This window comes from Primulina huaijiensis, chromosome 14 (assembly GCF_012295235.1).
Source record: "Primulina huaijiensis isolate GDHJ02 chromosome 14, ASM1229523v2, whole genome shotgun sequence".
Taxonomy (NCBI): Eukaryota; Viridiplantae; Streptophyta; class Magnoliopsida; order Lamiales; family Gesneriaceae; genus Primulina; species Primulina huaijiensis.
In genome coordinates this window covers 5,410,036-5,426,265 of record NC_133319.1, presented here as the reverse complement: position 1 = coordinate 5,426,265, position 16,230 = coordinate 5,410,036, and the positions used below count along the sequence as shown (strand labels likewise).

General features: G+C 36.2%; 1 protein-coding gene across 3 annotated transcripts; it reads left to right on the top strand.

Annotated features, from left to right (window-relative positions):
- Positions 1–611: 611 nt before the first annotated feature.
- Positions 612–14,116, top strand: LOC140958114 (serine/threonine-protein kinase Nek5-like). Of its 3 annotated transcripts, XM_073415508.1 has the most exons (15): positions 612–797; positions 884–1,318; positions 1,442–1,508; positions 1,839–1,904; positions 2,003–2,049; positions 2,145–2,190; positions 2,362–2,442; positions 2,534–2,576; positions 10,729–10,778; positions 10,860–10,941; positions 11,184–11,233; positions 11,346–11,419; positions 11,605–11,656; positions 11,738–12,289; positions 12,367–14,116. In XM_073415508.1, the coding sequence occupies exons 2-15, from the start codon at positions 1,221–1,223 to the stop codon at positions 13,933–13,935; spliced, it is 2,877 nt and encodes a 958-aa protein (XP_073271609.1). In that variant the 5' UTR covers positions 612–797; positions 884–1,220; the 3' UTR covers positions 13,936–14,116. The 3 variants fall into 3 exon arrangements, with proteins under 3 accessions (XP_073271609.1, XP_073271611.1, XP_073271610.1); XM_073415510.1 differs by lacking the exon at positions 612–797 and having other exon boundaries at positions 1,258–1,318; positions 1,839–2,190; positions 2,520–2,576; XM_073415509.1 differs by lacking the exons at positions 612–797; positions 884–1,318; positions 2,003–2,049 and having other exon boundaries at positions 1,437–1,508.
- The last annotated feature ends 2,114 nt before the right edge of the window (positions 14,117–16,230 follow it).

Below are 16,230 nucleotides of genomic sequence, written 5' to 3'. Positions count from 1 at the left end.
CGCCAATGCCAAGGAATGAGAATGCACTATTTTGGCAGAGAACATCTCCCTGCACCAAAATGAAGTTTCACTCCATTTTGGTGCAGAATTGGAGATGTTTTTAGAGCACATTTCGACAACCACCACGATTTAGAAGCTGTCAATGTAGATCGTAATATTGCTACATGTAGTCCATTTTCAGTATCCATAAATGAGATCTCAATATTTTGGTGCGACCCAAACATCATTAATTGTTTACAAATTGAGCCAATCACCAAATTGCCAATTGGAGTCAAAACCACCAAAAAAAGATCCAAACTTTTTCCTTTCAAACTTTGCTAAAAACATTCACTTTCAGAAAAGGAACTTGTTTCTAATGCTAAGCTCAGAAGTTGGGAGTCTGTTATATTATGCAGTAAACAATTCTACGTTAGTCTGAGATTTTGTGTATATTTTATTATTGAAAACTTCTTAAAAGAAAAGTAAGTTTAATTTTTTTAGAATGTAATATGCAAATTTGATTTTTTTTATAAGAAAATTTGGTTGGTAGTTGTAACGTAAATCTACCATCATCCTTCCTACCCTACTCACTAACTATGATAAGCTCTAAACAAAAGCCTTTTAACCTAATTAAGTTAAATTAAAATAATTAAACGAGCTGGTCTATACACATCTTGCCCATTACTTTTAAATTAAGAGAAGGAACGATTTGTTTCTGTGAAAAAATGCTGTAGAAACACAGAGTTTAGGCCTACTTTTGCTTTCTTTGATCGAACCCATTCCAGATATCCTCATTTCTGGGGTGCCCAGAAGGCCAGGTCAATTGCATTTCAACAATTTCCGTTATTGCTTTATTTCAGGAATTTGGTGGGCATTTTTGTTTATTTGTATTCTCTTTTTGCAGTTTTTGTAAATGGGTGTTTTCTTGGAATGGATCTGCAAATGGGTAGAAGAGGCAGAGGAAGTGTCTGAGATTAGTTTGAATACAAGTTACATTTTCAAGTGTAATATATGGCTTTAGATTTTATTGCAGCAATTGGTTTTCTGATACAATTCAGAGAATAGAAGATCCAAGATTACTTTTTTTGCGGGTTTCTATTATAAGGAGTTGATGTAGAGAGATTTCAGGGATTATAGTAACCCAGATTACTTTTTTGGGGTCCTTTCATTTCTTTAGATACATGCTTATCAAGGATAGAATATAGTGGATACAGTGCTTTAGGACTCGGGATTTGTTGCTGATGGAGTCAAGAATGGACCAGTATGACATCATGGAGCAGATTGGCCGTGGAGCCTTTGGTGCAGCTATTTTGGTACATCACAAGCTGGAAAGGAAAAAGTATGACCTGCAATGAAAAAAGTTCATTTTATTCGTATCCAAAATTTTGCAGTAAAATTCTTTAATGCGTCATCCTCGTACTTTTTTATTTTTCTTCCTGTACTTCTTGGGAATGTAACACAGGTATGTGCTTAAGAAAATTCGATTAGCTCGACAAATTGAAAGATGCCGGAGATCAGCTCATGAAGAGGTAAACTAATGTTATTGCTTCAATTCTAAGGAGTGAATTATTTTGTGCTAGTTGTTATCTTAATTTTACTTTTTTGTTGTCTATCGACATCTCTTCTTAGTTAAAGCAATTGTTCTAGTTATTTTGGTGTAATGACAATTGATCTCTAGATAAAAAGATTGACAATTTTCTTAGTACAATTTCATTGTTTAGTTTATACTCATCTCTCAAGTTGGAATTTTGCTGCTGATTTCTTCTTTTTTATGCAATCGTTATCAGTATGCATATTGTTCATGGTGTAGTACTTGACAAAAAATGTAAAGGGTCCTTTTTTTCTATGCAAAAATCTAGATGGCATTAATTGCGAGGCTACAACATCCTTACATCCTTGAGTTCAAGGAAGCCTGGGTTGAAAAGGTGAGTGGTCTTGAAGCTTATAATTGCTAGTTTCACTATTGTCTCAGAATCTTCTTTTATTTTCTTCCCGATCTCTTTGTTTCCCAATCCCAAAGCAGGGTTGTTATGTTTGCATAGTAACTGGCTACTGTGAAGGAGGTGACATGTGAGTTTTGGGTGATAATTTGATTGGGTAGTACCATTTCTTGTTTTTTAAGCTGTCTTTTCTTTCTTTTGTTTTATGTGCTGCTGATATTTCAGGGCCGAACTAATGAAAAAAGCAAATGGGCAGTACTTCCCTGAGGAGGTTTGAGTTGTATCCATTAGAATATTGTCTCATTTTTTTCTTTATCCATGTAACTCTTACTTGTACATATACTTTGAATAATAGATATGATTACACATCTCATGTGTTCAGCTAACCATACATTTTCTGATTGGTAGTTTCAATAATGTGTTAATCATGTACATTGTGCAGAAACTGTTGAAGTGGTTCACTCAATTGTTATTGGCTGTTGAGTATCTGCATTCCAAATTTGTTCTGCACCGGGACCTCAAAGTATCAATCTGACTTGATGCAATTTTTTGTCTTAGTTTCTTTGTTATCTTTATGATTATTCGAATTAATCTTGACAGCACTTTCTTGGCAGTGCTCCAATATCTTTCTCACCAAAGATCAAGATGTCCGTTTAGGTAATTTGGATTTGTTTTTTTGCCTTGTGTTTCGATTTAAAAATTTTGCTATTGGTTTGTGTTGAATATTTGAATTTAAAATAAGGATAGGGTCTTTAGTTTATAAGATAACTTTCAATCTACTGTTTATAGTTTAAGGTTAGATTAGATTAAGTTTCTTATCAATTGATTTGTCTTGTATATTTAAGCAGTGTACTATTTTATTATGAATAAGATTAAACTTCTTTCCGAAATACTCGTTTTCTCTGAAACCACATGGTATTAGAGCGCGGGTGTGGCCAATGACGAAGTACGGTACGGCCTATACCACCGCCAGTTCATCAACGCCGGCGACTGCCAGTTCATCAACGCTGGTGAGCACGACCCAAATCATGGGCGATGCTTATCCTCTTCCATCACATGCCACAAACTTACAGGCCGGAATTTTTTGGCTTGGTCACAATCTGTCCTTATGTACATTTGTGGACGTGGCAAGGAAGATCACCTCTTGGGCAGTGCAACACGACCTGACTCGGGTGATGTCACATTCAAAACTTGGAAGTCAGAAAACAACCTAGTCATGTCTTGGTTGATTAATCCAATGAAGCCTGAAATTGGCGAAAATTTTCTCCTCTACTCACTGCAAAAGACATTTGGGATGCGGTCAGTGACACATACTTGTGCAAAGATAACATGGCCGAGCTCTTTTTGCCATTGAATCAACTGTGCACGATCTCCTTCAGGATCAAAGATCGGTTGTGGACTACTTCTCTGCCTTGACTCGACAATGGCAAATAATTGATCTCCTCGAAGAATTTCATTGGACATGCACCAAGGACGAGAAACTCTATCGCTCAATTGTTGAAAATAAGCATGTATTCAAATTGATGATGGGCTTAAATCAAGATCTCGATAATGTCCGTGGTCGGGTCCTGAGCACAAAGCCATCACCAAGCCTCCGCGCTGCCTTCTCGGTGGTCAAACATGAAGAAAGTCATCTCACGGTGATGCTGGGTCCTCCCTAGCACATTTCCGCAACCTTTGATGGTTCTGCCCTCACTCTACAGCGCCAAGCCCCATCATTCCCACTTGACTCTTGCGCATTTTGCTACTCGGGATGGACAATGGTCTATATCCACGAAAGGATGATCCGTTCTGGGACGACTTTGGTGTGAAAAATGCAAGAAACCTAATCCCAATATCGAATCTTGCTAGAAGATTCATGGAAAGCCCGCAGATTGGAAGCCTGCGCGAAAACGTCGGGCTAATGCTACTGTCTCAGTTGCTGATCCTTCTTCCACCGAGTCACTGCCCTTCACAAGCGCCCAATTGGATGTCCTCCAAAAGTTATTCCGCCAGCGGGCCCAGGTGCCATCAAACAGTGACATTGGATCAGGAAGTACTGCTGTCCAAGATGATAATTCCCTTGCATTTCTCTCCCACCATGTTCCTTCACAATCGTGGATAGTTGATTCAGGGGCGTCGGATCATATGACTGGTCAGTTGGATTTGTTTACATCATGCTGCCTTTTTTCTGTCTCTCAATCGGTTCGGGTATCAGATAGTTCTTGCACAAAGGTGCTCGGGTCGGGCTCCATACGTTTGTCATCTACTTTGCACTTGAATAATGTCTTGTTTGTCCCTATCGTCAATTGCAATCTATTATCGGTTAGCATGTTGAATCGAGATCTGGCTTGCACCATTATTTTTTCATCTACCTCTTGTGTTTTTCAGGAACTAGCCTCGGGAAGGACGATTGGCAGTGCTGATTATTGTGAGGGCTTGTACCTTCTCAAGATGAAACCCGTCTCAAAGCCTTCAACTCCTGGTGTTCGCGTTTCTGCTTTTCAGTCCAATAAGAATAGTGAACTTTTTTTGTGGCACTTTCGACTTGGACATCCGAACTTTATGTACCTTCAAAAGTGTTTCCTCATTTATTTGATAATAAAAGTTCATTTTTTCCTCATTGTGATGTGTGTCAGCTATCCAAACATTTGCGTCACACTTTCAAACAACAATCATAAACTTCGTCCAAACTGTTTGCTTTAATTCATTGTGATATTTGGGGTCCTTTGCGCGTCAAAAACATGACAGGGGCGCGTTGGTTTCATTATTTGTAGATGATCATACGCGTCTCTCGTGGGTGTTCCTCATGAAGGAGAAGAGTAGGCATGCTTATCGGTTCCACCGGACCGGTTTCGGACCGGTTCCTACCGGTTATGTGTCCGGTGAGTTCGGAACCGGTTCCGGTTCCAAGTTGAAATACTTGGAACCAATCCAAACCAAGACCGGTTCGGCTTCTAATAAACCGGTTCCGGTTCGGACCAAACCGGTTCCGAACTCTAATTTATTATATTTTACTATGTAATTAAAATTAGTAATATAAATGGACAATTTGTTTTTTAGTATTTTGATTGCAAATAATTGTGATTACATAAAAAAAATTTAAAAGAATAACTTAAACATTTATTTTTACAATTAAACATCTAAAATTCATCACGATTTATTAAAATATATTTTGAATATTCTGGATCTTCGTCGGAACTTGAGCTTTGGAATTCGTCGATCCCGCCAGATGTCCTATTCTTTTTTTCTGCTGCAAACCAATCTTGTAGGCACGTTAGCATAGAAAGTGTTTCTGGCTTTAAATTAGTTCTTTGGTCACCAATAATCCTTCCACATACTGAAAATGCTGATTCGGAAGCAACACTTGAACTTTGAATGGGTAGGACATTTCTTGCAATTGCAGATAACACTGGATAAAGTTTAGAATTTACTTTCCACCATTCAAGAACATCGAAATTATCCGTAGTCTCAATATATTGACTTAGATAAATTTGGATCTCATTGTAATTGGTTGTTGTCAACGATTTTCCTTTGAACTTTTGTCGTTTCAAACTTTGAAAGAAGTTCAGTGCTCCACTTTTGCTCTTATATGTCGGCATCTCCTCCGGCTGCGCACTCGGTTCATCACATTGTTCACTAGCATACAAATCAAACAATTCTTGGAGAGAATGCATGATTGACTTCTTTTGATCGTCAACATTCTTCCCAAGAAATTTAGCATAATATTCAAAAAATACGTCTAATCCTCCTTGATTTTGAGTAGGATTAAATAATCTTGCTAAACCATGCACAATTGGGATAGTTTCCCAATATTTTAAAAATTTGTTTTCCATATTTGAAACAAAATCATGCATAACAGAATCATCGCGATATTCAATAAATTTATAAAACATATTGAAAAGCAAAGGTAGAAACATGGTTGAAGTAGGGTAGTTAATGCCAGAAAATTTTTCGGTTGCTTCTTTAAAAATTTCTAACAAAGAAACACATTTACTCAAAATATTCCAATCATCGTCTGTTAGCATTAAAGCTTGTGTTGTAATATTATTATAATACGGAGTAACTAAATCTTGAAAACGTAATAAAGTATGAAGCAAGTGATATAAAGAATTCCATCTAGTTTCAATAGGAAGAGGAAATTTTTTAAATTTAATTCCGGTTGATTCGACTAGTGCTTTCCAGTCACGTCCATATCTTCTTTCACGTAATAATTTCCCACATAATTTGAATTTTTCTATTACAGTGGACATTTGTTCATCACAAGCACATTTAACACATAAGTTGATAATATGACACGCACATCTAACATGAAGCAAATTACCTTCTAAAATTGGTTTTAGTGAATCTTTAAGATATTTAATTGCAAGAGTATTGGCACTCGCATTATCTAACGTTATCGACATTATTTTATTTTTTATGCCATAAATCTTAACAACATTTGAAACATATCTAGCTATAGTGTATGCGTTGTGAGACGATTCTAAATGATCTAGCGCTAAAATTCTTTTTTGCATTGTCCAAGTTTCGTCAATCCAATGACATGTAACAACAAGATATGATTCATATTTTAAATTAGTCCAAATATCAGTTGTCAAACTAACTCTACAAGAAATATTTGAAAGATGCGATTTTAGTGTTTCTTTATATTCTTTGTAAATATCCAAACAATATTTCTTAAGTGTGTGCCTAGAAATATTGTGAAAACCAGGTTGAATAGTACTAGTAAATTCAACAAAACCTTCTTGTTCAGCTATTATAAAAAGTTGACAACATTTGGTAACAAACTTTACGATGGCTTTCCGAGAAATTTCTTTCGTAATTGTAAAAGCTTTTCCACTAAAAAGATTAATTTGTTGTTGTATTGGTTCCCTACCGAAAGGTTGTAGCGTATCAGGTCAAGTTTATGTACCTAAACTAAATGTTTTTTCAAAGTACCGGTACCACCGGAACCACCACCCGTTTTGTATTTTGCAAATTTTACAAATGGCAAAAGAGTTATTCGTACTTTGTTGTTCAATATCAAAGTGATCCCAAACTTTGCTTCACGTACTTGTTGACATTGTGTTGCTTGCTCGAGTAGACGATGGCGTCCCTACACCTTTGTTGGGGAGTTCCCTGGCTTCTTCATCCTCGTGGCCAGGTTCGACTTCATCAAAGTCGGGGATATAGCCAAAATGTTCACCAAAGTCGGGAGCGTATTCGCCACCACCACCACGACGGTTTGAAGATGATGCCATTGAAATTCGTAATATTTATTTGAGTAAATTGCGAAATAATAAATAAAAAACAATAAAAATAATACGGATTATAGATAAAATTATAACACAATTATTGAATATATTTGGAGAAATGATAGTAAAGAAATATATTGATTGTAGAGAAATGAGAAGTTGAGAGAAAATTGATATGTGAAATATAAAAAATGACTTGTATTTATAGATGATTTTGAGGGTTAAAAACAAAATAATATTTACAATTTGGCCCCCAAAATAAAAAAAAATTCAACGGCTAATGAAATTTAAAAAGCGGCTGCTGCAGCCGTTGGCCCAAAGGCCATTTTTTATTATTATTTTTAAAAAAATTCGGATTATGGGTTTCGGGTCCGGATCCGGGTCCGGATCCGGGCCGGTTCCGGATACGGACCGAAACCGATTCGGAACCGGACCCAGAACCGGTTGAACTGGTTCATAAAATACTGAACCGGTTCAACCCACAAACCAACGGATTGTACATGGTTTCGGGTCCGGTTCTTCCATACCGGTTCCGGTTTCGGACTTAAGGGGTCGGTTCCGGGTCGAACCGGCCCGTTAAGCATGCCTAGAGAAGAGTGAAATTTCCTCGATATTTAAATCATTACATGCCATGATCCAAACATAGTTCTCAACCAATATTTAGATCCTCCGCTCTAACAGAGCTCAAGATTTCTTTAATTTTGTCTTAGGTGATTTCCTGATAAATAAAGGGGTTTTTCATCAAAGTTTTTGTGTTAACACCCCAGCAAAATGGTGTCGCCGAATGAAAAAATCGTCATCTCCTTGAGGTTGCTCAATCCTTGTTGTTCTCTCGTCATGTCCCTCATCATTACTGGGGTGACGTCATCCTCACAGCCACTTAACTTATCAATAGGATGCCTTCACGTGTCCTTACTTTCAAAACATCTATTCAAACATTACTTGAGTCTTACCCCAATACCCACCTACTACATCACATTCCAATGCGCATTTTTGGTTGCACAGCTTTCGTACATGTTCATTACCAACATTGGGGTAAGCTTGATTCTCTTCCTCTGGGGTGTATATTTTTTGGCTATTCCCCTAATCGAAAAAGATATAAGTGTTATTCTCTTTTCACCAGAAAATTCTATTATTCCATGGATGTCACTTTTCATGAAGACGCATCCTTCTTTACACCTTCCTCGGTTCAGGGGGAGAGAGTGTTAGGAACGGACCTCCGAATCCGAATTTGGAACTCATCGCCATTCAGAACGAACCCCCAAATGACCTAATTCCCTCAACCGTACTAGATAAACCCAGACTAATCCTGAAAATCCTATTCCACCGTTTGAACATGTCTATTCTCGGAGAAGACCACCACTTCATCTTGGGAGTTCTCAGGAAGACACATATAATCAATCAACCAAGAATACTTCCTTGACACCAGATTCTCTGAATCACACTCAAGGTACACCGAGCTCTGACCCACAAAACACAGATGAAATTGATGATTTACTTATTGCATTGAGAAAAGGGGTCAGAACATGCACCCAATATCCGATAAGTAATTTTGTCATATTTGATCGTTTATCCACTGTATTTTGTACTTTTGTTGTAAATTTAGATCAAGTACATGTACCATCAAGCATCAATGAAGCTCTCCAAAATCCACATTGGAGAACAGCTGTCGTTGATGAAATCCGAGCCCTTGAAACGAATAATACTTGGCAGATAACATATCTTCCCCGAAGAGCGTGTAGTTGGTTGCAAATGGTTCTTTATAGTTAAGCACAAAGCTGATGGACATCGAGCGGTTTAAAGCACGCCCGGAAGCAGAAAGGTATGCCCAGAGATGTAGGATTGATTATCAAGAAACCTTCGCACTGGTAGCTATGCTGAACACAGTCCGTGTACTCCTATCCATTGTCACAAATTTAGATTGGCCTCTATACCAGCTCGATGTCAAGAATGCCTTCTTAAATGGGGACCTGGACGAAGAAATCTACATGAATATACCCCTGGGATTTGAGTCAAAATACACCGTAAACAAGGTATGTAGGTCGAAAAATCTCTCTATGGCCTAAAACAATCACTTAGGGCGTGGTTTCACAGGTTCACCAAAGTGCTGAAAGACAATGGGTATCTTCAATGCCAATCAGACCACACTATGTTTGTTAAACACTCCAACATAGATAGAATCTCTGTTATCATTGTCTATGTTGATGATATTGTGATCGCTGGAAATCATAAAGAGGAAATGACTTATATTAAGCGGCTGCTTTCAAAGGAATTCAAGATGAAAGATCTTGGACCCTTATAATATTTCTTGTGAATGGAAGTGGCCATATCAAAGCACAGAATTGTTATTTCCCAAAGAAAATATGTCTTGGATCTCTTAAAAAAAAAACAGAGATGTGGGGGTGCAAGCCTGTTGATACACCAATGGACCCAAATGTAAGAATTGGTTAGAAGAGTGACAATCCTCCTGCCGATAAAGGAAGATACCAAAGGTTAGTAGGCAAGTTGATATCTCTCTCTCATACAAGACCAAATATTGGATTTGTTGTAAGGTTTGTAAGTCAGTTCATGAACATTCCAACAGAGGAACACATGGAAGTTGTTCTTCAGATATTGAAGTACCTAACGGGGTCCCTTGGTAAGGGCTTGTGTTTCTGCGGAACCACTCCAAGAGATAGACAAGTATACAGTGATGCAGACTAGGCGAGATCCTCTACTGATAGACAATCTACATCTGGGTTTTGCTCATTTGTTTGGGGTAACCTAATAACATGACGTAGCAAAAAGCAAACAGTGGTGGCAAGAAGTAGTGCAGAAGCAGAATTTCGATCATTGGCCAATGGGATTTGCGAAGGAATATGGCTCCAAAGAGTGTTGACTGAGTTGAAATTGGAAGGACATCAGACAATCAAACTAAAGCGTGACAACCTAGTAGCTATAACCATTGCCAATAATCAGTTCATCATGATTGTATTAAGCATGTTGAGATCGATCGTCATTTAATCAGTGAAAAATTGAGATGAGAATCTTGAAAGTTCACTACGTTCCTAGCAAGTGACAAGTTGCAGATGTCTTAACAAAAGCTCTATTTCAACCCACATTTGAAGACTTGGTGTTCAAGTTGGGCATGATTGACATATATCACCCAACTTGAGGGGAGTGTTGGATATTTGAATTTAAAATAAGGATAGGGTCTTTAGTTTATCATATAACATTCTATCTACTGTTTAAAGTTTAAAGTTTAAGGTTAGATTAGATTAAGTTTCTTATCAATTGATTTGTCATGTATAAATAAGCAGTGCTATTTTATTATGAATAAGATTAAACTTTTTTCCGAAATACTCGTTTTCTCTCAAACCACAGTTTGAAATTTTTAATTCTTCATTTATCATTTTAAAACAAAACAAGTTTTCAACAAAATGAGAATAATCAATCTGAAATATCTAGGCTACATTAAACAATTCCTGTTATTCATATCGATATGATGCTAAACAATGAAGGTTTTTCGAATAACTAACCAATCTTTGAATAAAAAAAAAATTTGGATATGGCTTAGTATGACATAATCCCTTAGTTTTGAATTCTGGTTTGAGCAGGTGATTTTGGACTTGCCAAAACTCTGAAAGCAGAAGATTTGGCTTCTTCGGTAAATAATTATGATGCAAACCATTCCCTTGGCAAACTTTATAAATTATGCTTGTGAAGTGGAGCTTGTTGTTCTGTGCAGGTTGTTGGAACTCCCAATTACATGTGTCCAGAACTTCTTGCTGATATTCCTTATGGTTTTAAATCCGATATTTGGTCCCTTGGTATGCCAATGTTCATTTCTCTTCTTCGATAACATCAAACAAGTCTAACTGAATTCTAAGGCTAACATTATACTTCTTTAAAAGCCAAAGCTTTTTTTGTGGGAGGATACCCATGGTAGTGTTCACCCTTTTTAAATTTTGTGGGCATTCTGTGACTCTGGAAATGATTTTACCCTTAGCCGAATCATGTTACTGCTCTCAAATATGAACTCCCTTCTTGCATTATTTTCTTTGTAAATCAGGTTGCTGCATGTATGAAATGGCTGCTCATCGTCCTGCATTCAAGGCTTTTGTAACATCTCACAACCTCGTTTCATTATTTTTTCCCCTCTAAATTTATTCAGTGTATTCCAGTTAATTCTTATTACATCTATAAGCTTATTAGCTGGGAATGCATGTTTCAGGACATGGCTGGCTTAATAAGCAAAATTAACAGATCATCTATGGGTCCTTTGCCTCCCTGTTACTCCCCAGTCTTGTAAGTCAATCCGATGTGTCTATGTAAACCGTAATTGTATTAAATCATTATGGTTGAGACATTTGATTTATTAGCTCTTCTAAATTCATAAAAATTTCATTTTCCTTTTGATCATAAATGCTAGACATTACGAGGTTTGCACAAGTGTACTTTGAAATTAATTTCCGATGTGTTCTATATTACAGGAAAACATTGATCAAAAGCATGTTAAGAAAAAATCCAGAACATCGGTCAAGTGTATGAACCTTCAGATGTCGTTCAAATCACTGAAATAATTTTTGGAGAAGGTCTAATTATTTGATTTCAAATGTTTATCAGGCATCTGAACTTCTGAAACACCCGTGTCTCCAGCCCTATGTTGACCAGTACCGTCCATCCTACCATACAGCTACTGCTTTGTTACCGAAGAAACCTCTTTGTAAATCTCGTGAGAGTAGAAAGAATATGTCTGAAAGCCTAAGTAGCAACAGTTCTTGTAGCGAGAGAGACAGCTTGACACCAAGTCAAAGCAACACGCGAGAAACTGAATCATTGCCTTTGAAAATCAAGGAGCCTGATGGTCAGAAGCAACTGCCAGAGGAACAAAGAAATGGTAGTGATCCTAAGCAGCCAAGGATGATTAAAACCAGTGTGATGGCTTTGAAGGACGAAAATATCAGAGAAAGCAGTTCTCCTATTAGAAGCAACCACTCAAAAGTTAGTGGAGCTAGTACCAGAAGAATTTATGTCGAAGCATCTCCAAGGCTCACCAAACCAGGTAGCATTCGGGCTGGTCTTAAAGCCATTGCAGAGACACCTCCATCTGCATCAGTGAAGCCCAACTCTGATTCAAATAAGAGAATGCAATTAACAGATTCTATGAAGCAACAGGTACTAAAAGTTTCATTTCTTTCTTCTGTAGTAAAGTCTTTCCGAGCTTGATTTTATGACAAACCTGTCTTTTATAGTTACTTGTTGTGGAAAACCCCTCGAAGATTATCAAAGTTAGACATGAAGGGGTCCCTCCCCTGGGTCCTTTAAAGCCAGTTGCTGAAGAAGGATTCTCTTTAAAACCAAGACAAAAAACACCTCCTACCTTGGCTAGAAGGCCTTCGTTAAGTAGAAGAATGGGGCAAGAAGGATGTGACTCTCCAAATGTCATGAATAATGACATAAAGGCTTGTTCTAGTGATGCGGAGGATACTGAAGCTACCAAACCAGTTACGTACGACTGCAATTCACGTAATTCACCGGAAATCGGGCAGCATATGAGGAAGCATGAAGGATTCGAAATGCAGACAGATAGCAGCAATTCTGCATCCTCTTCGGTGTTGTTTCAAGGATTCGAGGTCTGTAATGATACAACATCCCCTGTTATTAGTCTGTCAGAGCAGATACTTCACGATCATGTACAACCCACCAATTTGGAAATCTGTCAGTATGATCCCTCTACCTCAGAAAGGACAAGGATTGACCCTATGGAACAAGCAACTAATTGTCAAATCGATCATCAGCTACGCACTGAAGTTGAAATCGCCGAGTCTAGACCAAGCTGCTCCACCTCTTCCTCATCATACTCTGAGGCCTTGGAAATTATTCCCAATACCAGTCACTGGAATAAATATGACTCTTTCATATGTTATGAAGCAATTCAAAAGCGCTTGGATGACGATGTTCCAGATGTGAATGCTTGTGATGAAAAAATGAATTCCACCATACTGAAAGAGAACTCATTTTCTCTATCTGTAGATTTACTTCTGTGTGAAGAAGATACAGCCCCATCAATCACTCCCAGCAGTAGGCATGAATTGTGTGATATTTCATCCATGGGTGATGACAAGTTCACGGTGAAGGAACTAGTTCACCTAGCAGAAGATTATTCCTCTTTGACGGTATCTCCTTTCTCACCAATGCAGAAAAATTTGTTTTCAGACAATGGAATTCTCGTGCAAGATGCAGTTGTTGAAAAACCAATTAACACTCATCTCCGAACTGCCTCTGATAATGTGATACATGATGGTAGTGTCCGAGTGGGAACCGAGCATCTGGTATCTGAAAATGTGGATAAAAACATGAACTTCAGGAAGCTGATAAATATGGCCAGGGATGATTTTGATATTAACGATCCATTTTCATTTTCTTGCACCGATGCTGTGGTTTCCTCCGTAAACACTGCCTCCTCTTCAAATCTGTTTGAAAACTCTGTCACAAAGGAAATAGGTGTGGCTAATACAAATCCCATTCCTACAGCTTCTAATCTTTATACTTCCAAACTAGAAAATCCCATAGCTCGTCCTACACAGAGGGAAACACGAGAAAGGGAAGTTTTAGACGTCTCTTCTCTCAGGCAAAGAGCTGAGGCTCTTGAAGGTCTACTAGAACTGTCCGCTGATTTGCTTCAGCAAAATAGACTAGAAGAACTTAATGTGGTATTGAAGCCATTTGGGAAGGAAAAGGTCTCGCCAAGAGATACAGCAATCTGGTTAGCGAAAAGTCTCAAAGGACTGTTGCTTGACGAGAATGGACGGGCTTCATAGATGCCGCTGTCCATTATCTTTCACGTCTATTGTTCATATAACTTTCATTGCATCAATTGTATAGAAATCGTGATTCAGCTATTTTCTCTGCTCCATTTAAAGGTAAGAATACCATACATACTATATGTGGATGAAATGTGTTCTTCTTAAAGAAAATTATGATCCATGGTGATCTTTCCGACATCCTGATGTATACTCTATCTGAAATTAATATTTGCTTCCTGTTTATTTAACATTGATATAAATATATGACTTCTAATTATAAATTTTCTAATAAACTCTAGTTCATTTAATTTAAGTTAGCAAATTAAATCAATAATTTTTTTAATGGATTCTTTTATATTTCATTGTTCATCTTAAATGACTTCGGACTTAATGCATATTGAATTCATCAATTTATCAATGATTTTTCTTTGTTATTACTAAAATGAGTGAATTTATTCATGGTTGTTAATGAATATTTAATTTTTCTATCTTATTTTTTTTATTTTACATGTAAATGCATCACTTTTATAACAAGTTGATTTTTAAATATGAACTAAGAAACATCATCTCATACATGATGTAAATATTTAAATATGTTAAAGATTATTTGTAAGAATATTATTTAAATGTAAAATATTAATTGAATTATTCCGGTTCATGTAACTTTCATTGCATCAGTTATTCAAATAAGTGCACTCTACGCTGCAACAAGTATAAGGAAATAAATTTGTACTTTGGCTAATAGTTATAGCTTTTGGCCTATTGGTAAGCGCTTGATCCTAACAATTGGTATAAGAGCTAAGTCATGAGTTCAAGTCTCCCAAGAAGCATATTTTTATACTTCTTGGGGGAGGGGTAATGTTGGGTTAAGCGTGCATGAATGAAATTAGTATTGTGAGTGACCTCCTGAGACATTCTCATGTGTCAAGTGAAATTATATACACAAAATAATTTTTCATCTTTTCTACGTATTAATTAATTTATCATTATATATGATGAATTTATATACATAAAAAACCATTTCCACATTTCAAAATAGCAAAATTTTTTATTTAATATTACTCATTTACTAAGTTAACTAAGTTATGCTTACCAATTCATTGTGTATTATTATTATGATTGTAACTTAATGGAGCATAGGTTAGGGCATATGGTTGTCACCTCAATTGTTAATATTTGTATTTAAATTATTATTATTATTAATTAAAATTACTTTGTATTCGATGGAATTATTTGATTAGCGAGAATAGATTTGATTTAGAGAACTAACTTCTGAAATATAATAACATCTATATCGGATTTGTTAGGTGCAATAATTGTTCGTGTTAAGTAAAACAATCGAAACGTGATGTTTGAGTTGCTTTACGGTTTTAAAAGATTTTAGTTAACATTGCACATTTACCACCGGTAATAACTTTTGGTAAAATGACAAGTGAATGATACTACAATTGGTATATAATAGAGCCAAAGTCATGAGATCGATTCTCATAAATTGCAATGAGTGTAATTATTGGGAGTGCGATTGTTGGAGTGTAATAATTATCCTTGCTGGATATATTGATCGAACCATGACGATTAAGCTACTATATCATTTAAAATATTTGAGTTGTACCATTACTATCAGATATAGCTTTGGTAAAGCAATATACGCATGGTCTTATAATTGGTATCAGATTCAATGTCACAAGTTTGATTTTCATTAATTGCAAAGAGTGCAATTGATGGTGTACAATAATTGTCCCTGCTGGATAGAGCAATCGAAACGTGACGCTTGAGCTACTTTATGGTTTTAAAATATTTGAGTTAACGTTTAAGCATTGTTACCACAAGTTATAACTTTTGGTATAAAGACAAACGCTCTATCTTACAAGATTTATTCATATCATGACTCAATTAATATTACATTAATTTAACTAGATAATAAAGTTTGAATTTGAAATTTTTCTTAAATAAATTAAGTATAGCAATTGATGGAAATTATTCAAGAAAACTTTATTTGACAAAACATTTCAGTAAACAGAATAAATTATTTAATTTTATATTTTTCAAAACCTGAATCATAAATTCTAAATTATAATTGAAAAATTCGAAATCTGTCGTCTTTTTTCTATTAATTCTTAATTGTTTTTGTAATATTTGACATTATTCACTACTTTAAAAGTGTTTTTATATCTCCTCGGTAATTTTAACTATTATATGGACTTATAAATGCAGAAAAATTAATTAAAAATGTAGTGACAATAGCTTAATTATTTTTGTAATATTTGACATTATTCAAAATATTGTTTTAGTATATATATTATTTTTTAA

Excerpts from the sequence above, each read along its gene's own strand:
- LOC140958114 (XM_073415508.1), top strand. The coding sequence starts at position 1,221 with ATGGAGTCAAGAATGGACCAGTATGACATCATGGAGCAGATTGGCCGT. Across the intron at positions 1,509-1,838 it reads GGAGATCAGCTCATGAAGAG|ATGGCATTAATTGCGAGGCT; the intron begins GTAAACTAATGT and ends GCAAAAATCTAG. Across the intron at positions 11,420-11,604 it reads CCCTGTTACTCCCCAGTCTT|GAAAACATTGATCAAAAGCA; the intron begins GTAAGTCAATCC and ends TCTATATTACAG.